Genomic DNA, 25,234 nt, shown 5'->3' with positions numbered 1-25,234 from the left:
AGCAAAAAATACGAAGAACTCTGGGCAAGGTGTTTTTTAAAAGGTGATTAACTAAATCCTGAAAAAAAACAAAATGCTGTATAAAAACTAACTTAAAGCCCAATATTTGGCTCAGCAGTGAAGAAGTGAATACTTAGTACTGCCAACAGTGAGTATTAACCGAAAATTATAAAAAACCACATTAGGGAGATGGAAGAAGGGGCGTACTTAAGCTAAATCATATAATGAAAAATCAATAAATAAAAAATTTTAACTAAGCCATAAACAACCACATAAAAATATTACTTAGAAACACAAAATGAATACCAGAGAAAACCACTAAAAATTGGTGGGGCAGGGGTACAGAGAGCAGATTACTGTTGCTTGTTTCTCTTAAGTCTTTTCAGCATTATCTCTGTTTGTATTGGGCTTCCCTGGTGGCTCAGACAGTAAAGATTCTGCCTGCAATGCACCAGACAAAAGAGATGAGAGTTCAATCCCTGGGTTGGGAAGATCCCCTGGAGAAAGAAATGGCAAGCCACTCCAGTATTCTCGCCCGGAAAATTCCACAGACAGAAGAGCCTGGCCTGCTACAGTCCATGGGGTCACACAGAGTCAAACAGGACTGACTGACTGACACTTTTGCTTTCTTTCTGTGCATGTATCATTTTAATAAATTTTTTTTTCCAACTCATTTTAATAAATTTTTTAAAAGTAAAAGGTATATGAGCTTTGGAGGTCAGGAATGTATCTGCACTATAAAAAAAGATAATTTTGAAAAAATATGATAATTAATTTCTCTCTGTGCCCCTCAGCACTCTGGCATATTAGATATGCTATATCTCTATTATAATATATTTTAAGATACTATAAATTAGAATGTCTCCTAATTATTGATCAGGTTATGAAGTTACATATAGCATCTTATCTCAGAGCAAAGCATAATAGTAAGAAATCAATAAATATTTGTTGCATGAGTAATAAAAATGTTAAAGTCCCTATAAAATAGAATCACAGGATTAAAGGTCTAGAAGAGGCCTTAAGAAGTAATCTAGTCAAATTCTCTCATCTTCAGAGAACAGAACTGATTCTGAGTAAGTAACTGATTCAGATTATCCAACTAACTATAACTAACCCTGGCAATGGTAATATAAAAACCTGGACACTCTGGCATTAGATTCAGTGCCTTTCCTTTTACACTTCAAATTTTCCACTGATGAGAGAAATAATTCAAATTCCATCACTTTCTCCCCAAAATACGCAAATCCTGCCTCATGAAAATAAGTTATGTCAGGAACTGCTTAAAGTACATATCCTGAAATGGATTCCTTTGATTTAAAGATAACCAAAATTTTCTTAACTTAATCTTATCAAGGTAACTTACCTTGTTGGAATTAAAATGACATAGAAAGAAGAAAAATTGTTAATTTTTAAACAATGTAAATCTACAAATATTTCTAACTATACAAGTGCAACCAAGTAACTTCACGATCTAAAACATACCTCTTAATTTCTCTTTGTATGTTTAGGAAAATCTTCAACCATGCAATTAGGAGGCATTAATATAATAGATTATAAGTTATACTGATCTAAGATGATTATTAGGTAGCTAAAATAGCCTAATTAGATGACGTATGGCGCATGCAGAAGCTAAGTTCCCTGCCCAAGGATCAAACTCATGCCTCTCTGCAGTGGAAGCTTGGGAGTCCTAACCACTGGACCACCAGGAAATTCCTAGATGATGTACTTTTCATTTTTCCCCTCTAAAAATCTATCCCATGTCCCCCCATCAAGTCTTTTCTACACTAGCAAAGAGTCACACCAAATACTGCTAACTCACTTCACATATTATTATAGTTTCACCTACCAATTTTATTATGAAAACATTTACCAGTCACATCAGATTAGGATAAGTATTTATATACTATAAACATTTCCTCCATTTAACACTAAGCAAAATAAAAGATAAAATAAAATGAATGCTTTTACATAATCATTGTATTACTATGTCACAAAAGAATAGCTTTTTTGTCTACTGTTGGTTCTTTCATTCAAGAAATATTATGCACATGTTCTAGGAATTAACTTTACAAGTAGAACTACAAAAAAATTATTCATTATGAAAATGTGGAATCACGTATTTCATCGTTATTTTAATGGCTGCCTGCTTACTTGATTGTAATCTCCTAAAAAGCAAGGACTTGTCCTCCACATTGTATTCTCAGGCTCACGCACTCAGCAAGTACTTAAGTGTGTGTTGAATGATTTCCAAATTACAGAATTACCTTTTCTAACAAAAGAAATGTCATTTAAAAAATAATAATAAACCTTATTACATACCACTGAGGTTGAGGTCATAATCTCCTGCTGTTATCACATTAGCTACTAATCCTTCTGCAGGCTGACTGCCAGAAACCACATCATTCAAGAGTTTCCGAATGGCTCCAGGCTGAGGTGGCTGGGTGGTAATGTTGCTTACAGCTATCTTCAAGTTTTTAATTACGTGAAGCTGATTATTGGGATCTCTCATATGAACTAAAAAAAAGAAAACAAACTTGAAAGTAATTCTACACAAAGTATAACAAGCCAACAATTATAACAACAATTAAAAAGAAAAAAACTTGGGTTAATGATTTACAAACAATGCTCAATTTGGAACCCAGAAATTCCAAGTGTAACAGTCTTCCAAAACACAAATGACTTATAGTGTGCTACAGTTCACAGGGTCCCAAAGAGTTGGACAGGACTTAGCAACGGAACAACAACATTCCATTACACACCAAAGGGCTAGGTAGACAGTCTAACCTTCCTCTCCGGTACCGCTACTGCTCACAGCTACTCTACCATAGGTCTTTTCCTTCTTCTTACCTTTGGAATTTACAGGGAGGGCGTCTCAGGTGGCTAGTGGTAAAGAATCCACTAGCAGGTAAAGAACTCCTGCCAATGCAGGAGACATAAAAGATGTGGGTTCAATCCTGGGTTGAGAATATCCCCTGGAGGAGGGAGGGCATGGCAACCCACTCCAGTATTCATGCCTGGAGAATCTCCAGAGAAGCCTGGCGGGCAACAGTCCATACGGTCACAGTTGGACATGACTGAAGCGACTGACCACGCAGCACGTAACCACCATCCATGTGGTGGTGGTGGTTCAGTCGCTAAGCTGTGTCCGACTTAGCCGGCCAGGCTCCTCCGTCCATGGGATTTTCCAGGCAAGAATACCGGCTGCTGCTGCTGCTAAGTCGCTTCAGTCATGTCCGACTCTGTGCAACCCCATAAACAGCAGCCCACCAGGCTCCTTTATGGGATTCTCCAGGCAAGAACACTGGAGTGGGTTGCCATTTCCTTCTCCAGGGGATCTTTCCAACCCAGGGATCAAACCCCCATCTCCTGCTTGGCAGGCAGATTCTGTACCACTAAGCCACCTGGGAAGCCCAACCACCATCCATACCAAATCTCTTGATTCTCACTTTACCCTAAGACTGGTTCAAGGCAGTGTGAGATCTATGGTATCAAAACTGAAAACCAGGGAAGAAAAGGCATTAAATGCTCCACCAGGGTTCCTCTGGTTCCCTGACAGAGATGCCTGCATTCTCGGCCCCTGTTCTACTATCATAAAGATCAATGCCCACTCTAGTGTGGGATGCTGATAGTAGGTGATGCTGTACACATATCCTAACAGGAGGTATATGAGAACTCTGTATCTTCCGCTCAATTCTGCTGTGAATCTAATAGGGCTCTAAAAAACAGAGTCTAGTAAAAAGGAAGAAAACAAAAATCAGTGCCCATATTCCTTCTCCTAACCTAATAAATACCTCTGGTCTCCTCCCTACTACAGGCCTTGTCTCAGTCTAGATGATTTATAACCAGGGCTCAGAGCTTCAAGGCCAGGCAAGAGGTTCTTAGGCAACTGTAGTAAGACAGGGCTCATGGTGCACAGTAGGAAATTTAAGTAATTTTTTTCTTATAATCAGACAAGATGATTGGCTTCCATGGTAGCACTAGAAGCAGTCCATTGTATAGATTAAGGACCGAAATCCTGGAGTCAGACTTTACCTGAAATACTAACCCACTACTTTTAACTGGGTTATCCTAAACAACTTTTAACCTTTTCCATGCTTCATTTTTTTCTTCACCTGTAACATATGAAGGAAATAACCTACTTCACAGGGTTATTTTAAGAATTTAAATGAGGTCCCAGACCACCACCCCCAGGGCTTTGAGCCGCCTGGAGCTCAAGGCTCCGGCCAGAGATGTGAAGGGCCAGCGTCTCAAAAAAAAAAAAAAAAAAGAATTTAAATGAGACATTGTTAGAACACAGTAAGTGTAAAGCACTCAGCAGAGGCCTAACACATGAGTAGGTAGTTAGGATGGCGGCGGCACATATAACACCCTGTTTCAAGTATGTTATGGATCATCATGTACCAACACAGGGCAATTCTTAGAAAACTGACTTTGCATACCTACCCACTAAAAAATGACATTTTCCTCTAATGGGAAATGCTTTATAATAAACTTTTAAGTTCAGGTCCGCCTAGGTTTTAAATAAAGTTACATCCATTAAAAACTGTCTTAATTTCCAGTGTGTTCTCTCTCAGCTGATGTCTATATTTTCAATTAAAAAATATAAGACAAAAAGCTTTTAAAAATACTACATATGACATGAATATGTGTATTTGTAAAACTAAATATATGTACAGAAAGTATACACACAAATTCCATTATAATGATTACCTATGGTAAAAGCAGGAAAGAAATGGGACAAAGGAAGGGTAAAAAGGTGAATTCAACTTTGTTTCTTAAAGCAAAGAAAAAGATACAAAGCAAGTATGACAAGATTCGCTGGCTCCAGGTAGTGGCGAGCTGGATGCTTCTTGCATTCTTCTACATTCATCTGTAATTGCTCGTTTTCTAAATGATTTAAATAAACATACTCAAGTTCCCTAATTAAACTTCTCAGCTGGTCTATGAAAGAGAAACCAAAAAACATCAAAATACTATGATATATTTCTGATATTTTTAGGATACAAGCTGTTTCCTTGAAGTTAATCCGTAACTGTCAAATAACATAAGCAACCATTATGTATATTAAATCTCTCTTAAAATTTTAAATTGACTCTGGTATTCTTAAGTGTTAACACAAAAAAGTTATTCTACTAAGAGTTGTGTCCTATATTCGGAATGGGTCGTTATTGGGTAATCTTATCAATAATCCAGAAATGAGTCAATATATGGCAGCCAGCCTCTGAAATAGCACCTGATGATCCCGATATTTCCCAGTATATGCTCTCCCACATCCCAGGATGGATGTGTGACCAATGTTCTTGCTGTTTAGTTGCTAGGTCATGCCTGACTCTTTTGGGACCCCATGGACCATAGCCTACCAGACCCTGCAGTCCACAGGATTTTTCAGGCAAGAATACTGGAGTGGGTTGCCATTTCCTTCTCCAGAGGATCTTCCTGACCCAGGAATCGAATCCATGTTTCCTGCATTGTAGCTGGATATGTTACCAGAGCCACCTGGGAAGCCCATGTGTGACCAATGGAACACAGCAAAAACTACTGTGATAAGGTTATAAGAGATAAGGTTACTGAGATAAGATTTTAAGAGTATGGCTTCCATCTTGGGTTTTCTCTCTGATCACTCCCTCTAGGAGAAACTTACTGCCAGGTTATAGGGACACTCAAGGAACCTCTGGAGAGGCCCATATGGCAGAGAACTGGGGTCTCAGGCCAACACCCAGTGAAGAGGTGAAACAACAACTGTAGGAGTGAGCTTGCAAGTGGATCCTCCAGCCCTAGATGACCACAGCCCCTGCTGACAGCTCCAGGGCAACCTCGAGAGACAACAGTCCAGATAAGCCACTCTCAGACCCCTGAGAAAATGAGGGATACAAGATGCTTTGGGGGCTTCCCTGGTGGCTCAGTGGTAAAGAATCTGCCTGCCAGTGCAGGAGACATGGGTTTGATCCCTAATCCAGGAAGATCTCACGTGCCACAGAGTAGCTGGGCCAATGTGCCACAACTGCTGAGTGTGTGCCCTAAAGCCCAGGAGCCGTGACTATTGAAGCCTGCGCTGTAACAGCAGTAGCCCCCTGCCACACCTAGAGAAAAGACCCGTCAGAGCCAAAAATAAGTAAATAAAATTAATTTTTAAAAACGCTTTTAAGGTGCTAAGTTTCAGGGCAATTTATTACATAACAATTGATAAGTAATACACTGGAGTAGCACAAAATCAGCTTAATAAAGAGAAAAGCAAGAATTAAGAATGATTGACAAAAGCTCTTAAATCACACACACAAAAATCCCAGAGCTTCAAAATTAAATAATTATATTAAGGCTTTATTAAGATTATAACGTCACAAAAGGTGACTTTATATAGCAAATAACATCTCAATTTCAGGGTGAAATTCAGCTCCACCACTGCCTTACTTTTATAGACTGCCACATATAGCTCCTTGAAGCAACATTCACCAGTACGTGCTGCCCACAGATTATTGGCTGCTCAAGACCACTGTTTCTGAAAACTCAACTTCATGTTCAAATAAATCTGGTAAACTAGATTACACTTTTAAAACGTCTCCTGACAGTAGGTGTTCCCAGAGCTCTTAATACACTGCTGCTGCTGCTGCTAAGTCGCTTCAGTCGTGTTCGACTCTGTGCGACCCCAGAGACGGCAGCCCACCAGGCTCCCCCATCCCTGGGATTCTCCAGGCAAGAACACTGGAGTGGGTTGCCATTTCCTTCTCCAATGCATGAAAGTGAAAAGTGAAAGTGAAGACGCTCAGTCGTGTCGGACTCTTAGCGACCCCATGGACTGCAGCCTACCAGACTCCCCCATCCCTGGGATTTTCCAGGCAAGAGTACTGGAGTGGGGTGCCATTGCCTTCTCTGCTTAATACACTAAATGACACTAATTCTCCCAAATACACGCTTTTTAAGCAAACTTACTCGACCACAAATTTTTTTCAGGAAACATACATAACTGGTGTTCTACAGAATTATTTTGAAAAATAATGACATCTTTTATCTTTACGTAACACATAAAACTTTCCTGTATTAAAAAAGAAAACCTCAGTTGCTTACAAACCACACAACTTCCCCCAAACTCCATGCCCTTGCTTAAGAAATCTTTTTTGACTATCACATATCCATGAGATAGGAAATCAAAAATTCCTTTCCCAGAATTCAAGATCCTTCCTCATCGAGGCCTTTTCCCTTACTATCCTGTACTGAAAAGGGGGTTTTCCCACTGTTCCCCGACCACTCAATTATCATTTCTACCTTAGTCCATACCATTCTAACATCATCTCTGTTCTCAAAAGGGAGTGCTCATCCTCTTCCGTTCCAACATCTACCTATTCAAGTCTATCTCATTATACTCCATCCCTAAATCTTTTGCAGTCTACACAAGGAAAAGAGTAAAGATTTCAGCCTCTATTCACTGCACTGTCCAATACAGGAGGCACCAGGCACAAGTGTCTACCGAGCACTTCAAATATATCTAGTCCAAACCTAGGTGTTGATATAAGTGTAAGATGCACACCAACTTTCAAAGACTTAGCAATAAAAAACAAATGCAAAATAGCTCATTAAGTTTTTTGATACTTACTATCTGTTGAAATGACGTTTGGAAATACTGGATTAAATAAATTATTATTTAATCTCCTTTACCAATTTCTTTTTATCTTTTTACAATGTGACTACAAAGTAACTTCAAGTTACGCATGTGAGTCACACTGTTACTACTGGAAGACACTGCTCCTGCCTGTGAACAAGTGAGTCTAAACATTAACAGGAGATAAGATGATTTGACTAAGAATACCTTGTCTTGAATCACACTGCCTGTTTTTAAATCTTTCCCACCTGTATAGGACTGACCAAGTTAGTATCTCCATGCCTCAAATTTAAAACGTCCTCAAACTTAAAATGGTGTTAACAATACCTTTCTCACAGGACTCAAGACAAACTAAAAGAGAAACCCTAAGTATATACATCAGTTAGTGTTACTATTCTTTATTAACAGAGCAGGAAAGAGCACTCCAATCATAGGCAAACTTGCTCCTCTGTTTTGTTTTTTAAGAATTTAGAATGTAGAACACTTTGTCATTTTTGTTGAGTTAGTAAAAAATACTGCAGGAGATGAGATGGATGGCTAAGGTACAGGCTGAAGGAAATTCAAGAGTTCTCAACCTGTTTATTTTGGATAGCTCCCTGTCTCCTTTAAATACAGAAGTAAACTTATAATGGAGGTATTCTCCCAAAGAATACACACGTGTGGCCTGTAAATACATAAAACTTATGGCACAGCATTTGTGTGTGTGAAGAAGTCATCATAACCAAGTAAACATCATTGTCGTTGTCTTGACAACCTTTATTACAGAACCTTTTAAAAGTCTAAAACAAAAATCTTACCCATATTTTTCAATGTTCTGTTTGCAAAGTACAGGTAAAGATATTGATTAAACCACACTAGGCTATTATTATGCTTACTTTTCCCTAATAAAGAATCTAAAGCTGGAGAAAACAGGCAACTCTTCAATAAAAGATATTTCTCCTGTTGATTAAACTTTTATCTGGAAAAAAAAAAAAAACACACCCACAAACTTCAGGACTTTTCCATCCCTATAAATCTAGATAACTGCCAGTAACTCGATTAAATTATTGTAACTACAACTTGTCCTTATTTCCTCATCCATCAGGCCAAAAAAAAAAAAAAAGCTGTTCCAAGTTTCACTATTTTACCTTTTATTTGCTTGAGAGGTAAAGTAAAATTCTGGATACCTAGAGAAATGTTTTCAAAAGAAAAAAGTAAAGTAAACCTAAGTCTTGAAAGGGATACGCCTCACTGCTAAAGAATATAATACTTAAGGCAACTTTGAAAACCCAGTTTAACTCCCAGGGGAAGACAATTCGTCTTCTTTACTAAGACCTCATTGGTCTAACAGCGAGCATCTTCTTAGCCTGACCTCCTTGCAACTTCCTAATTCCCTCCCTACGGCCCTTGAGAACAGGCTCAATGCCCTTCTCTTCGACTCACGTTTTTCTCTAATTACCCAACAGTGTTCTTGCCTGGAGAATCCCAGGGACGGGGGAACCTGGTGGGCTTCCGTCTCTGGGGTCGCACAGAGTCGGACACGACTGAAGCGACTTAGCAGCAGCAGCAGCAGCTCGTTTGTCCGGGAAGTGCCCGAAAAACTGGAGGTCAGAACCACGTTGCTGTCTTGACCATCTCTTTTACGGAACCTCCTCCAGCGGCCACTAAAGACACCGTGGGGCCCCAGCCCGACGCCACTCTCCCGGCTCCGAGATGTAAACACCGCCCTTCTCTTCCCCGCCCGCCCCCAACTTCCCTCTCCCGGCCCCGGCTTTGCGGGAGCTCAGTGCAAAGGGGAGACCACATACCCTCGGAAGTGAGGCGAGAAAAGGGCTTAAGCAACTCCGCGAAGCTAAGGTGATTGAGACGAGTAAGCCGCTCGGCTTCGTCACTACACAGCGCGGCCACACAGGGGACGAAGGAGTCCGGGATGAGCTCCTGCACTGATTGTACACACTGGGCCATCACAGCGGCAGAGGCAGCGGCGGCGTCCGCCCTCCGGCCCACTCTCGGAGGCTGATCCTGCGGCTGCAGCAGCTACCGCCGCCGCCCGCCGGCCTGGCCCGGCCGGGCGGGGCCGGGCGCTGAAGCCTTGAGACCAATAGAACGAACAGACGCTGCCGCCTTGGCTCCCGGAGCACCCGCCACCGACCCCTCCCCGTCACCGCCGCTCCTCAGCGCTCGCCCCGGCGTCCTCGCATTCCACCCTGATAGGTGGAGACGCCGGCAGTCGCCAGTTAGTCCTCTCGACGGCAAAGCCTTGGTCACTGCCGGACTGGAACCGCCATATTGAGGCCGAACCCTGACCCACCGGCGTACTTATCCCGGCAGCCCCCGCGCTCGCCCCTCACGTGACAGTGTTAAAGTCGATAGGGGCGGGAGAAGAGAGCCTTGAAGAGGGAAAGAGGCTGGTCTGCCGGCTGATGCCGGAAGTGCGATGGGTGGACCTCCTGTTGGGCGGGTCTGGGGCGGGGCTACGAGCGTGGTGGGCGGAGCCAGGCGGGTAGGCACGCGACGTTTGGCCTGGTTCTGTCAGCGCGTAGAAGACCAGCGAGGTGTGACGAGGGAGTAGGTAGGATGACGCTCGTGGTCGGTGCTGTCACAGTGGGGAGGTGCCCATTCGCCTTCCACGCCGACTTGGTCCTCCCTGGAAACAGTGGACAAACCTTGTGTGGCTGTTCTCGCAGCTTCCGGCCGGCTCGCCCCGCCCTTCCCACACTTCTGGTGGAATGACTAGGGAAACCTGCTCACTGTAGAGAGCTAGCTGCCGGCCGGATTCTTGGAGGTTTCTCTGGAGCCGGCTTAAACCGTCCACGTACCTTTTGAACACAACCATGCTTTTAGAAAGGTGTACTACGAAGGTGGACTGTCAACCAGCGGGCATAAATATGTGCCGTTGTGGCACAAAAATATGTGGCAGTTAACCCAAGTGTAAGAGAAACTCCTGCGTTTTCGTTGGTCTCAGGGAAAGCCTTGGCCCCCGACCCCTTCATCCTCGGGCGCTTCCTTTTCACACTCTGCTGGAAAAATTACTTTCTAGGGATGAGGGTGTGGGAAGCCAGTAATCATGTACCGAATGAAGACCTGAATCGGCTTCTCTTCCTAGCTTTCATTTTTATAGACTTTTCTTCTCAAAGTGTAGAAGTTAATGAAAGGAATTTTACTAAAATATTCAACTGATTGGACTTAACTCTGAATTGTATGTCAAAAATACAAGACAGGGAAAAAATGCAACGCCGTATCATGGCTTTATGGTCCTTGGTTTAAAGGACGCTTCTCCAAGCAAGGGGGCTTGCTTCCCTGATGGCTTAGTGGGTGAAGGAATACACCTGCAATGCAGGAGACACAGGAGATGGGTTGGACAGAGGATGCTGGCCGGCTACAGTCCACGGGGTCGCAAAGAGTCGGACATGACTGAGCGACTAAGCACATTCCCCAAAGAAGAGTGTCTCAAACTGTCGGATTGTTTGGCACCCTGAAGTTTCACCATGGTAAGAATTCATGAGAGGTGAGTATGCCTTTCTCCTATAAATTGAAAAATGGGAGGTAGGAAAGGGCAATAGGAACTTATGACATGGCAACTTAGCCACAGATCAGTCTAGAAACAATAACACATGCAAGTTGAGGATCTGGAAATTCATTTCCTTAGAACCGTCTGTGCTTGAGAACCTCTTGGAAAGTCGTCTTTTATCCCCTGGAGTATACATACTCCCTTTTGAATACCTTTGATGTGTCCCTTACGCTTTATAATGTGAGAATCTTATGTAACCGCGGGTGACTCAAGTTAATACATTTTTTGTAACAGGGCGCCTCAGTGCAAGCATGCTACTTTAGTTCTCAACTCAGAAGTTAAAAAGGCAACTTGTTTTTTACATTGGAGGTAAACTAACTGTATTAGACTCTGGGAGAAGGACTCTCAAGTGTAATTTACTCTAAATGGATATTTGAAGATAGACTTCACATATCATAAAATTCACTCCTTTAAAGTGTACAGTTCAGTGGTTTTTACTGTATTCAGAAAGTTGCACAATCATTACTAGTAATCCTGGAACACTTTGATCACCCCCCCAAAGAAGCCTATTGCCCACTAGCAGTCACTCTGTACCCCAACACCCCTCTAAAGTGAAGTCGCTCAGTCCTGTGCAACTCTTTGCGACCCTGTGGACTGTAGTCCGCCAGGCGCTTCCAGCCATGGGATTTTTCCAGGCAAGAATACTGGAGTGGGTTGCCATTTCCTTCTACAGGGGATCTTCCCAACCCATAAATTGAACCTGGGAGAATCCCAGGGATGGGGGAGCCTGGTGGGCTGCCATCTTTGGGGTCGCACAGAGTTGGACATGACTGAAGCGACTTAGCAGCAGCAGCAGCTCCCACACTGCAGGCTGACTGCTTACGATCTGAGCTACCAGAGAAGTCCCTAGAGCAGCCCTTTAGCCCCTGGCAATCTCTCATCTACTTTATGTCTCTATGGATTTACCTATTCTGAACATTTCACATAAATTGAATCATACAATACATGGCCTTTGGTGTCTGATTTCTTTCATTTGGAGTAATGTTCAAGGCTTATCCATATTGTAGCATGAATCAGTATGTCATTCCTCTTTATGTCTAAGCGTAAATGGATTGTTAGCTTATGCATTGAATTTACTGTCTAACACCACATCCACACAGTTTCCAGTAAGTGCACTGTTAAAATCTATTTCCTAGTCTATCCTAAACTACCTCACATGTTCATCTTCTAAGGTATTTTCTTTCCCTATAGACTGAAGCTGAGTCACTGCCGTATTTGCATTTCAGTCGACAGGAATGGAGAAAAGAGAATGGAAAAGTAAATGACTAACGGTTTCAGATCAAATTTTAAAATGGCATCCAGCAATTTCACTCTAATATCACTGGCTCTAGTGTCTCCAAAGGAGACTAGAAAGTATAGGCCTGAGAGTTCTGTTGCTAAATGAAGAGAATGAAAGTGGGATGACAGGGCAAGTTTCTCCTCCCCACTTTATTAGGAATGAGGTACCCCGCAGGATGTATTTGCCTGAATTCTAAGATATCACACTTCTCTCATTTCTCTGACTCCCCTGGACATTGACCCTTTTAACATCACTTGCCCTCTGAACCATTTACTTTCTGCAGAACCCTCAAGGCCAGGAGGATAAGATCTATCACTAAAAGAGAGGAAGCTTGCTGGGCCAAATGATAACACAAACAACTAAGGATCTCTTTTCCAAGTATTGAAGATGAAACCCAACTTCTTAGACTCCCAACATCAAAGAATCCCATAAAACATATGCTATGCCAGTAGGCTTATATTTTGAAATACTGTGTTATCAAATGCCCATGAATTATTTTGCATGTAAAATAGTGCCAGTCTCTTCTGATATCTGCTGTGGTCAAAAACATGGACACTGAAATCAGAGAGTCCTGGACTCGAAAGTATCTCCACCACTTGTGCATAAAAGTCATATCACCATTGTCCATCACCATACATCAAGCAAGCATAGCACTTTAGGTATACTGACTACTACTGCTGCTGCTTACACAAACCCTGAGAGGCACATGTGTAGCCAGTTACCAGATATGGCACCTGAAGCACACAGAAGTTAATTAGCTTGTCCCAGGATAACACTGGTGCAGAACCAGCTCAGTTCTTAACCCTAGAGACTTGATCACTAGGATAAATTGCTTTTCCACATGTTTCCTTACTTTGAGAGCACCTACAGAAATTTTAACTTGCAATAGCTTGCAATACAGTTTTACCAATAAATCTGTGACTTTTAACAAGTTATGTGTCTTTTCTGAGCCTCACATTCTTTATCTGTGAGCTTATGAAGTTGGAACTAGATGATTTCTTGTATTCACTCCAATGTGAAGATCTTTTCACCATTATTAAATTTCACTGTGTTAACAGTAGATGGTGCTATTGAGTATTGGCTTCAAAAGCCAATTAAAAAACTGGTTCTAATTAGCCACTAAAACAATTCCTGAGTACATGGATCTCACATGGGAGGTAATTGGAGGTCCAGGGATGCTGAGAAAAGTGGTGCATTAAAAGTTTCCTAGGCTTATGTAGAGTCTAAAAAAATGGTTGTATATACAAAACAAAAACAGACTCAGACATAGAACCCAAACTTACGGCTATGAAAGTGGGGAGAAGGAGGGACATATTAGGAGTATGGGACTAACAGATACAAACTATGTAAAACAAATAACAAGGATTTACTATATACATGTTATACCCAATATCTTGTAATAACTTATAATCTGCAAAATCCTGAATCACTGTGTTGTGCACCTGAAACCAACACAGTATTAAAGATACTTTACTTTTTAAAAAAGTTTCTTAAAGAATTTTATGCTAGGATACTTTCAAACACTAAAAAAAGAAAGGTTTAAATATATAATCCACATATTGGCCCACACTTGTTATCTTATTTACTGTACTGGATGTTTTAAGTAGGCTTATTATCATTAAAATTCTGACTAAAACAGATGGCATCCACTTCCTGGTTATTTTAATGATGAATCATAGCCACAATATTGCTCATAATTCTATTTTATACTTATTATAGGTATTTAAGCCCCATATAAATCCTCCTCTAATTTAATCTGCAACAAGTAAAAATCTTTTATACATAGTTTCTTCTTTAGGCTTCTAAGATAAGGAATACTATTAGTACTTGGTTTTAAATCATGTGTAAATACTTCCAAAAACAACTGGATTTGGATAAGAAAAATATAGATGGGGGAAGCAGTGGGTGGGAATGTTGAAGATCTCAACTCCAAACAATTCTATAAACATTAATCCTCAAGAGTTAGGCTAAAAATAATTTGCATGCTATGTTGTAGATTTGTTGCATAGACCCATGACTTTCCATTTAGGAAAAATCACAATATCATTTTAAATGTGAAGAAACAATCTTAGAGATATAATTTCCCCAAGGTCATATGCTTAGTTAAGCACAGAGCTGGAAAAAGCTTCCCAGTTTCCTGACTTTCAGTCTCAAACATGTTTCATTATACTTCCCCAGTTTATATAGTAACTAAATGATTTTTACTTACTTCCCCTTCCTTATTTCAGAATTTATTTAATGCAACGTACATTGTTTTCATACATCTTTATAAGTACTTTTAATTTCAACACATTAAAGTGATTTTACATAAAAATGAATAGTTACAGCTGCTAAGCAGTCTTCAAAAGCCATGAATGAATACTTGTTAGCTAACTTGTAAAGTAATGCTCAAAATTCTCCAAGCCAGGCTTCAGCAATATGTGAAACGTGAACTTCCAGATGTTCAAGCTGGTTTTAGAAAAGGCAGAGGAACCAGAGATCAAATTGCCAATATCCGCTGGATCATCGAAAAAGCAAGAGAGTTCCAGGAAAACATCTATTTCTGCTTTACTGACTATGCCAAAGCCTTTGACTGTGTGGATCACAATAAACTGTGGAAAATTCTTCAAGAGATGGGCATACCAGACCACCTGACCTGCCTCCTGAGAAACCTATAAGCAGATCAGGAAGCAACAGTTAGAACTGGACATGGAACAGCAGACTGTTTCCAAGTAGGAAAAGAAGTACATCAAGGCTGTATATTGTCACCCTGCTTATTCAACTTATATGCAGAATACATAGTGAGAAACACTGGGCGGGAGGAAGCACAAGCTGAAATCAAGATTGCCATGAGAACTATCAATAAACTCAGATATGCAGATGACACCACCCTTACGGCAGGAAGTGAAGAAGAACTAAAGAGCCTCTTGATGAAAGTGAAAGAGCAGAGTGAAAAAGTTGGCTTAAAGCTCAGCATTCAGAAAACGAAGATCATGGCATTTGGTCCCACCACTTCATGGGAAATAGATGGGGAAACAGTGGAAATAGTGTCAGACTTTATTTTTTGGGGCTCCAAAATCACTGCAGATGGTGATTGCAGCCATGAAATTAAAAGACGCTTACTTCTTGGAAGGAAAGTTATGACCAACCTAGACAGCATATTGAAAAGCAGAGACATTACTTTGTCAACAAAGGGCTGTCTAGTCAAGGCTATGGTTTTTCCAGTGGTCATGTATGGATGTGAGAGTTGGACTATAAAGAAAGCTGAGCGCTGAAGAATTGATGCTTTTGAACTGTGGTGTTGGAGAAGACTGTTGAGAGTCCCTTGGACTGCAAGGAGATCCAACCAGTCCATCCTAAAGGAGATCACTCCTGGCTGTTCATTAGAAGGACTGATGTTGAAGGTGCAACTCCACTACTTTGGCCACCTGATGTGAAGAGCTGACTCATTTGAAAAGACTCTGATGCTGGGAAAGATTGAGGGCAGGAGGAGAAGGGGACAACAGAGGATGAGATGGTTGGATGGCTTCACCAACTCAATGAACACGGGTTTGGGTAGACTCTGGGAGTTGGTGATAGGGAAGCCTGGCATGCTGCGGTTCCTGGCATGCTGCAGTTCATGGGGTTGCAAAGAGTCAGACACAACTGAGCGACTGAACTGAACTGAACTTGCATGATAAAAAAAATATTTGCAGTTTGAAAGAAATAAAGACCTGAACACATGAAAGGACATGTTCATGGATCAAAAGACTTAGGATTGAGATGTCAACACTCCTTGAATTGTTCTGTAGATTCATATCAAATTACCAGCTGCCCTCTTTGTGGGAATTGGCAAGCTGATGGTAAAGTATGGCAAAATTCAAGGGAGCCAGAATAGCCAAAATAATCTTTAAAAAACAAAGTTGAAGGACTCAAACCAGATAATTACAAACCTAAAGCAAAGCTACAGTAACCAAGACTGTGTGATAATGGGCATAAGAATAGACATATAGATCAATGGAATAGAAATGAGAGTCCCAGGATAAGACCTCATGTTTTAAAGGCAGTTGATTTTCTTGAAGGGTACCAAGGCAATTAAAGGAAAATAAAATAGTCGTTTCAACAAATGGTCCTGGGTCAACTTTTTATCTACATGCAAAAGAATGATATTGGACCCCCAACTCACACCATATACATAAAAATTAACTCAAAGACCTAAATGTAAGATCTAAAACAATAAAACCCATAGAAGAAAACATAGGTGTGAAGCTTCAGAACCTGGAATTAGGCAATGGTTGCTTAGCTATAACAACAAAAGCAGAAGAAACAACTACAAAAAGAGACTAACTGAACATCACCAAATTTTAAAAACTGTGCTTCAAAGGACACTGTTAAGAAAGTGAAAAGACAACCAACAGTATGGGAGAAGTTTTTTGAAAATCACATATCTAAAATGATTTGGTGAAAATATGATAAATATAAATATGGCTAAAAATGGGATTTGGATGCCCAAAGTATAGAGATACAAGGGGAAAAAACTAGGGTATATAAAGAACTACTATAACTCAATAAAAAGGATAAATTATCCAATCAAAAATGTGCAACATCTAGGTAACATCTATCACCATAATATAGTTACAAAAATTGTTTCTTCCTGTGATGAGAACTTCTCACAGGTCTTCTCTTAGCAACTTGTAAATGTATAGACATTTTTTAGACTTTTTGTGGTAACCATTTCACGATATATACTGAATCATTACTGTATACACCTGGAAGTAAGATACTATTCTATGTCAATTATAGCTAAATAAAAGGAAACTTAATCAGTTAAAGGTTATGTAACAAAGATTCATAATATTACACTTAATGGTTAAATGTAAGAATCATTCCCTTTAAAATCAGATTGAGACAAAAATTATCTTGTCTCATTATCACTGTTTCTGTTCAATAATTTTCTAGCTTCCTTACAAAAGCAGCTGGAGAAGAAAAATTTTTAAGATTTCAAAAAGAACAGAACTACTTATTTAGAAATTCTATAGTGGGCTAAATATATAGAGCACTTTTATCATATCTGTGTAACTCTCCGTCTCTTCAGTTGCCCTCCCCAAATTAGGAGACAGAACTCATGTTTTCACCATCTCTTATAGCTAAGACATCATCGTTTGTTGTGGGTTTTGTCAGCTAGACATATATGTGCAAGAATCCTATCTGATAGTCAGTTATGTGAGGAAACACATTTTGGGGAGCTTTCAGTTATGCTCTCATTGGTAGTGACAGAGGCACCATAAACCTATCAATTCCATCAGAATCTAACCAGAGATCCGGTGCAGTTCCAATCCAATAGCCACAGAGATTTTATGGAATTTGACAAAGTAAACCTAAAATTCATGCTTAAGAGCAGAGGTGTAAGAATAGTTGATAATTTTGAAGATGAATTAAAAGGTAGAGAAATTTGAACAGCAAGCAAGGTATGTTAAAGTTTTTAAGAGTCAAGAGGAGACATAGGCCAATGGAATAGAATGGAGAGGTGTGGGACAGACTAACTTGAAACATAAACAAAAAAATGCAGAAAGGACAGGTTATTCAATAAACAGTGCTTCAAGAATTGGTTATCTATATGGAACAAAAGTCCAATCAGTTTTCTTCATCCCAACAAAATAAATCAGGTCAGGTGGAATAAAGATGGAAACAATAATAACACTGCTGCTAAGTCGCTTCAGTCGTGTCCAACTTTGTGCGACCCCATAGACAGCAGCCCACCAGCCTCCCCCATCCCTAATAACACTACTTGATGTTTATTATGTGCTGGTACAATTTTAAGCATTTTACATATCCCAATTTATTTAGTCCTCATTACAACCCTGTGAAGTAAGTACTACTAATATCGTTTCCATTTTATAAATGAGGAAACTCAGGCAAAAGAGGTTAACTAAATTTCCCCAGGCCACAGTACCATAAAGGAGAAGAGCTATGATTTGTACTCTGGTAAACTGTGTCTTTTCTTTTCCATGGGGATGGTCTTGATCCCTGTCTCCTGTACAATGTCATGAACTCCGTCCATAGTTCATCAGGCACTCTATCTATCAGATCTAGTCCCTTAAATCTATTTCTCACTTCCACTGTATAATCATAAGAAATTCGATGTAGGTCGTACCTGAATGGTCTAGTGGTTTTCCCTAATTTCTTCAATTTAAGTTTGAATTTGGCAATAAGGAATTCATGATCTGAGCCACAGTAAGCTCCCAGCCTTGTTTTTGCTGACTGTCTAGAGCTTCTCCATCTTTGGCTGCAAAGAACATAATCAATTTGATTTCGGTGTTGACCATCTGGTGATGTCCATGTGTAGAGTCTTCTCTTGTGTTGTTGAAGAGGGTGTTTGCTATGACCAGTGCATTTTCTTGGCAAAACTCTATTAGTCTTTGCCCTGCTTCAGTCCGTATTCCAAGGCCAAATTTGCCTGTTACTCCAGGTGTTTCTTGACTTCCTACTTTTGCATTCCAGTCCCCTATAATGAAAAGGACATCTTTTTTGGGTGTTAGTTCTAAAAGGTCTTGTAGATCTTCATAGAACCGTTCAACTTTAGCTTCTTCAGCATTACTGGTTGGGGCATAGGCTTGGATTACTGTGTATTGAATGGTTTGCCTTGGAAATGAACGGAGATCATTCTGTCATTTTTGAGATAGCATCCAAGTACTGCATGGAAAAGAAATGCAAAAAAGCAAAATGGCTGTCTGGAGAGGCCTTACAAATAGCTGTGAAAAGAAGAGAGGCAAAAAGCAAATGAGGAAAGGAAAGATATAAGCATCTGAATGCAAAGTTCCAAAGAATAGCAAGGAGAAATAAGAAAGCCTTCCTCAGCGATCAATGCAAAGAAATAGAGGAAAACAACAGAATGGGAAAGATTAGAGATCTCTTCAAGAAAATTAAAGATATCAAGGGAACATTTCATGCAAAATGGGCTTGATAAAGGACAGAAATGGTATGGACCTAAAGAAGATATTAAGAAGAGGCAGCAAGAATACACAGAAGAATTGTACAAAAAACATCTTCACAACCCAGATAATCATGATGGTGTGATCACTCACCTAGAGCCAGACATCCTGGAATGTGAAGTCAAGTGGGCCTTAGAAAACATCACTACAAACACAGCTAGTGGAGGTGATGGAATTCCAGTTGAGCTATTTCAAATCCTGAAAGATGATGCTGTGAAAGTGCTGCACTTAATATGCCAGCAAATTTGGAAAACTCAGCAGTGGCCACAGGACTGGAAAAGGTCAATTTTCATTCCAATCCCAAAGAAAGGCAATGCCAAAGAATGCTCAAACTACCACACAATTGCACTCGTCTGACACGCTAGTAAAGTAATGCTCAAAATCCTCCAAGCCAGGCTTCAGCAATATGTGAAACGTGAAATTCCAGATGTTCAAGCTGGATTTAGAAAAGGCAGAGGAACCAGAGACCAAATTGCCAACATCCACTGGATCATCGAAAAAGCAAGAGAGTTCCAGAAAAACATCTATTTCTGCTTTACTGACTATGCCAAAGCCTTTGACTGTGTGGATCACAATAAACTATGGAAAATTCTTCAAGAGATGGGCATACCAGACCACCTGACCTGCCTCCTGAGAAACCTATAAGCAGATCAGGAAGCAACAGTTAGAACTGGACATGGAACAACAGACTGGTTCCAAGTAGGAAAAGGAGTACGTCAAGGCTGTATATTGTCACCCTGCTTATTCAACTTATATGCAGAATACATCATGAGAAATACTGGGCTGGAAGAAGCACAAGCTGAAATCAAGATTGCCATGAGAACTATCAATAAACTCAGATATGCAGATGACACCACCCTTATGGCAGAAAGTGAAGAGGAACTAAAAAGCCTCTTGATGAAAGTGAAAGAGGAGAGTGAAAAAGTTGGCTTAAAGCCCAACATTCAGAAAATGAAGGTCATGGCATTTGGTCCCATCACTTCATGGCAAATAGATGGGGCAACAGTGGAAACTGTGTCAGACTTTATTTTTTTGGGCTCCAAAATCACTGCAGGTGGTGACCGCAGCCATGAAATTAAAAGACGCTTACTTCTTGGAAGGAAAGTTATGACCAACCTAGACAGCATATTGAAAAGCAGAGACATTACTTTGCCAACAAAGGTCCGTCTAGTCAAGGCTATGATTTTTCCATTGGTCATGTATGGATGTGAGAATTGGACTGTGAAGAGAGCTGAGCACCGAAGAATTGATGCTTTTGAACTGTGGTGTTGGAGAAGACTCTTGAGAGTCCCTTGGACTGCAAGGAGATCCAACCAGTCCATTCTAAAGGAGATCAGTCCTGGGTGTTCTTTGGAAGGACTGATGCTAAAGCTGAAACTCCAGTACTTTGGCCACCTCATGTGAAGAGTTGACTCATTGGAAAAGACTGTGATTCTGGGAGGGATTGGGGGCAGGAGGAGAAGGGGACGACAGAGGATGAGATGGCTGGATGGCATCACCGACTCGATGGACATGGGGTTGAGTGAACTCCGGGAGTTGGTGACGGACAGGGAGGCCTGGTGTGCTGCAGTTCATGGGGTCTCAAAGAGTTGGACAAGACTGAGCAGCTGAACTGACTAAAGTTGCGTCTTGAGTTTCCGTTTTATTTACTTATTTTTAATTAATTATTTGGCTGTGCCAGGTCTTAGTTGTAGCATGTGGGATCTGGTTTCCTGACCAGGGATCAAACCTGGACCCCCCTGTATTGGGAGGTGGGAGTCTTAGCCACTGGACTACAAGGGAAATCCTGAGTCTCCCTTTTACCCAGTACGCTACACTGCCTGCCTTTCATGAAGGATAATAGGACATATTTCTTAAACAAGATGCAAAAATTGCAAACCGTAACAGAAAAGATTGATAATTGAACAGAAAATATTAAATTTAAGGTTTTCTTTTATCAGGAGGTCACAAAGTAGTGAAAATTCAAGCTACAAATGTACAAAGAAACATATCTACCCTAAAGAGCTCCTATAGTTAATAAGGAAAAAGGCAATAATACAATTGATACTGTATAAGTGCCAGACTGCAACACAATACTATGCAAGTTACAGAAATTCACAAAAGAGGAAATTTGAATGACCAGTATACATTTACGTATTCTCAAAGGTTTAAAAAATGAGCAAAGGATATAGACGGTTCTCAAAAAAAAAAAAAAATATATATATATATATACACACAAATAGGCAGTAAGCACATGAAAAGGTGTTTGCCATTATTAACCAACATGGAAATGAAAATCAAAGCCGTAATAAAATACCACTTCACACCCACTGAATGGCTATAATCCAAAAGACAATGACAAATGTGACAAGAATGTAGAGAAATTTGAAGCTTCATGTGCTACTGGTGGGCATGTAAAGTGGTGCAGCTGGTTTGGAAGGCAAGCTGTTTTCGTATGTTTAACTATATGTTAAACATGGAGTTACCATATGATGCAGCAGTTTCACTCCTAAGAGAAATGAAAACGTGTCCACACAAAAATTTGCACCTGAATGTTCATAACAGGAGATTCATAATAGCCAAATGTAGAAGCAATCCAAATATTCATCAACTGATAAATAAGTGCTATAGGTGTGCAATGGACTTCCCTGGTGGCTCAGATGATAAAGCGTCTGCCTATAATGCGGGAGACCCAGGTTCAATTCCTGGGTCGGGAAGGTCTCCTGGAGAAGGAAATGGTGACCCACTCCAGTGTTCTTGCCTGGAAAATCCCATGGACAGAGGAGCCTGATAGGTAGGCTTACAGTTCGTGGGGTCGCAAAGAGTTAGATGTGACTGAGTGTCTTCACTTTCACTTTATAGCTGTGCAATAGAATAGTATTTGGCAATAACAAAAAGTACTGATACATTCCACAGTATGAATAAACAATGAAAACATGCCAGGTGAAAGAAGCCAGTCACAAAGGACCATGTATGATTCCATTTGTATAAAAATATTAACAGTAGGTACATCATAGTGACAGAAAACAGATGAGTGCTTGCCTAGGCCTGGAGGTAAAGAATGAGACAGGAGGAATGGGAGAGTTGGAAGGTTATGGCTAAGCAATGCCAGGTTTCTTTTTGGAGTAATGAAGATATCCTAGTAATGATTGTGATGATGATGTATAGCTTGGTAAATGAGCTAAAAGCCATGAACTATATCATTTAAATATGTGAATAGTCTGTGAATTATATCAATAAATTTGTTAGCAAAAAAAAGATACAAATGCAATGTTTTCAATTTTTTAAAAAATCAGAGATGAGGAAAACTATTACAATTTGTGTTGTAAGGTTTGATAACAAAACCATAAATGAAAGGGAATTCTAGTCATGGTTCTTCCACTGCCTACTTTTACGACCTTGGAACTCGTCATTTAAACTTTCTCAAGAATCATCACCTATAGAATATTGTGTGAATGCTAATAACTCAGGATTCTAAACAATGGTTCTTAATTTTCAGAATTAACAGATCTCCTTGCTGCTGCTAAGTCACTTCAGTCGTGTCCAACTCTGAGTGACCCCAAAGACGGCAGCCCACCAGGCTCCGCTGTCCTTGGGATTCTCCAGGCACAGATCTCTTTGAGAAGTTGATAAACATCAGAAGCACTCTGGTGAAAATCATAAATAAGGCATTGTTACTAATAATTGCTATTACTATTTCATACTAATGCTGAAATTTGGGGCTAATGAGATAAAAATAAGTATCTAAGTATTGGAAAAGAAAAGGAGATTACTATGTACTCAGGCCAAACAAATTTGCTGAAAAAAAATCATGAGAATTAATAAAAGTACTCAATAAAGAATTCTAAATTCATAAAGTCAGTATCAATGAACAAGAATAATTCAATTAGAAAATATTTTTAAACACATTCAAATCCATACTCCTGACTTAGTAGATTATCTCAACCCATGAAAATTTTAACAGCCACATGACAAAAGCAAAATCCCTTAGATCCTCCTGTAAAGATGCTACAATAAGTTAAATTCCTAATAAGCACTATTTTAAATGCATCCCACAAAACTTGATATGTTTGTTTTTCATTTTTGTTTGGTTCAAAATACTTTCCAAATTCCCTTTGCTATTTCTTTTTGTACCTACAGATTGTTTAGAAGCTTGTTATTCATTTCTCAAACATTGGGGATTTTTCAAATATGTTTCTGTTATTGATTTATAATTCCACTGTGATCAGAAGGTACTTGGTATGACTGGATTATTTTAAGTTTTTTGAGAGTTGGTTTAAGAATATGGTCTCTCTTGGTAAATGTTCTTTGCACATTTGAAAAAATAGTGATGGATTCTATTATACCAGGTATCGAACCTGCATCTCCTGCATTGGCAGGAGAATTCTTTACTGCTGAGGCATTGGTTTCTTAGGGCTGCTCTAACAAATTGGCGACAAGTTGAGGAGCTTAAAACAACAGAAATTTCTTTTCTTATCGTTTTGGATTCTAGAAGCCCCAAATCAAAATATCAGCGAAATATCAAACTATCTTCCTAAGAAGGCTCTAGGGAAGAATCCTCTTCCCGCTTCCACCTTGTGGTGGATACTGACAAATCTTGGCCTTCTTTGGCTTGTGGGAGCTCCAGTGTCTGCTTGTTGTTGTTTGGCTTGCTTCCCTATGTGTCTGTGTCTTCAAATCTCTCTCTTTGTCCTTAGAAGAACACCAGTTCTTGGATTTAGGGCCCACTCTAATCCTGTAGAATCTCATCTTTCTTGATTACTTCTCCAAATGCCCTGTTTTCAAATAAGTTCACATTTATAGTCATAGGGATTAGTAATTCAGCGTATCTTTTTTGAGGGGGACGATTCAACTACAGTACTGTTCTTTTTTTTCTTGTCCATGTCTTGCTTGGATCTTGTGGGACCTCAGATCCCTAACCTGGGATTGAACTCTCTCCAGGCCATGGTAGTGAAAGCCTGGAATCCTAGGGAACATCCCTACAATACCATTCTTGTATCTAGCTTTACATCCTTATATCCCTCCTCATAGAAGGATATCCCTCTATATCTTTAGATTAAAATTTTGACTAAAATTTTTGGTATACTACTATTAATTATTGAGAAAGAAGTATAGAAATACCTGGGGATTTGTCTTATCTCTCAGTTCAGCTCTTATCAATTTTTGCTTCATGTAATTTGAGGTTTCTCATTTAGTACATTAAATTTAGTATTGCTAAATTCTTTTGATGAATGAACTCTTTTACTTAAGAATGTCAATTACTCCTCTTATTCAGCATCATACTGGAGTCCTAGATAACATAATAAGACAAGAAAAAAGATATGTATGGTTTGTTGATCAGAAAGAAAAACAAATCTCTTATTATTTACCATCTGAACCACCAGGGAAGTATGCAGAAGACAAAAGAGATGCAGATTTGATCCCTGGATTGAGAAGATGCCCTGAAGAGGGCATGGCAGCCCACTCCAGTATTCTTGCCTGGAGAATCCCGTGGACAGAGGAGCCTGGCCAGCTGCAGTCCACAAGGTCACAAAGAGTTGGACATGACTGAAGTGACTTAGCACAGCACATCAAGAGCTATGAAAATGTTTATAGTCCTACATGAATTTGATTTCACCATGGAAGATTCATTTCATTCAGTAAATACTTACTGACTACTTTTTATAGACTAGACAATACTCTAAACTCCAGGGTTTAGAACAAAGCCCACAAAGAGCTGTCAGAATCATATCAAGACTAAGAAAACTTTGAACCATGTGGGCTGCTCTCCATGGTTCTGAACGATTCTTGCCCACCAAGACATAAGTTTAGTTCACTAATATCTCCTGTGTAAGCTTACACCAGAGTTGTGAAACAGAGTAGGGAAGACAGACTCTTTAGGA

The 25,234-nt window shown here is 40.0% G+C and overlaps 2 protein-coding genes across 3 annotated transcripts in view; one reads left to right on the top strand and one right to left on the bottom strand.

Moving 5' to 3' along the window:
* TRAPPC8 (trafficking protein particle complex subunit 8) overlaps positions 1 to 9,899 on the bottom strand; it is an 81,919-nt gene extending 72,020 nt beyond the window's left edge. For both annotated transcript variants that reach the window (XM_086372859.1, XM_086372860.1), the window contains exons 1-2: positions 9,382 to 9,899; positions 2,320 to 2,514 (exon numbers count right to left, since the gene is read on the bottom strand). In XM_086372859.1, coding sequence (XP_086228985.1) covers positions 2,320 to 2,514; positions 9,382 to 9,538 — 352 coding nt within the window. In that variant the 5' untranslated portion in view covers positions 9,539 to 9,899. The remainder of the gene's footprint in view (positions 1 to 2,319; positions 2,515 to 9,381) is intronic.
* Positions 9,900 to 10,055: 156 nt separating this feature from the next.
* The window catches only part of RNF125 (ring finger protein 125), a 117,514-nt gene continuing 102,335 nt past the window's right edge, over positions 10,056 to 25,234 (top strand). The window contains exon 1 of the mRNA XM_086372875.1: positions 10,056 to 11,081. Coding sequence (XP_086229001.1) covers positions 11,062 to 11,081 — 20 coding nt within the window. The 5' untranslated portion in view covers positions 10,056 to 11,061. The remainder of the gene's footprint in view (positions 11,082 to 25,234) is intronic.

Source organism: Bos grunniens, chromosome 24 (genome assembly GCF_055505025.1).
Source record: "Bos grunniens cultivar Pamir isolate PY7600 chromosome 24, Bosgru_T2T1.0, whole genome shotgun sequence".
Classification (NCBI taxonomy): Eukaryota; Metazoa; Chordata; class Mammalia; order Artiodactyla; family Bovidae; genus Bos; species Bos grunniens.
This window is presented reverse-complemented; position numbering and strand designations above follow the sequence as displayed.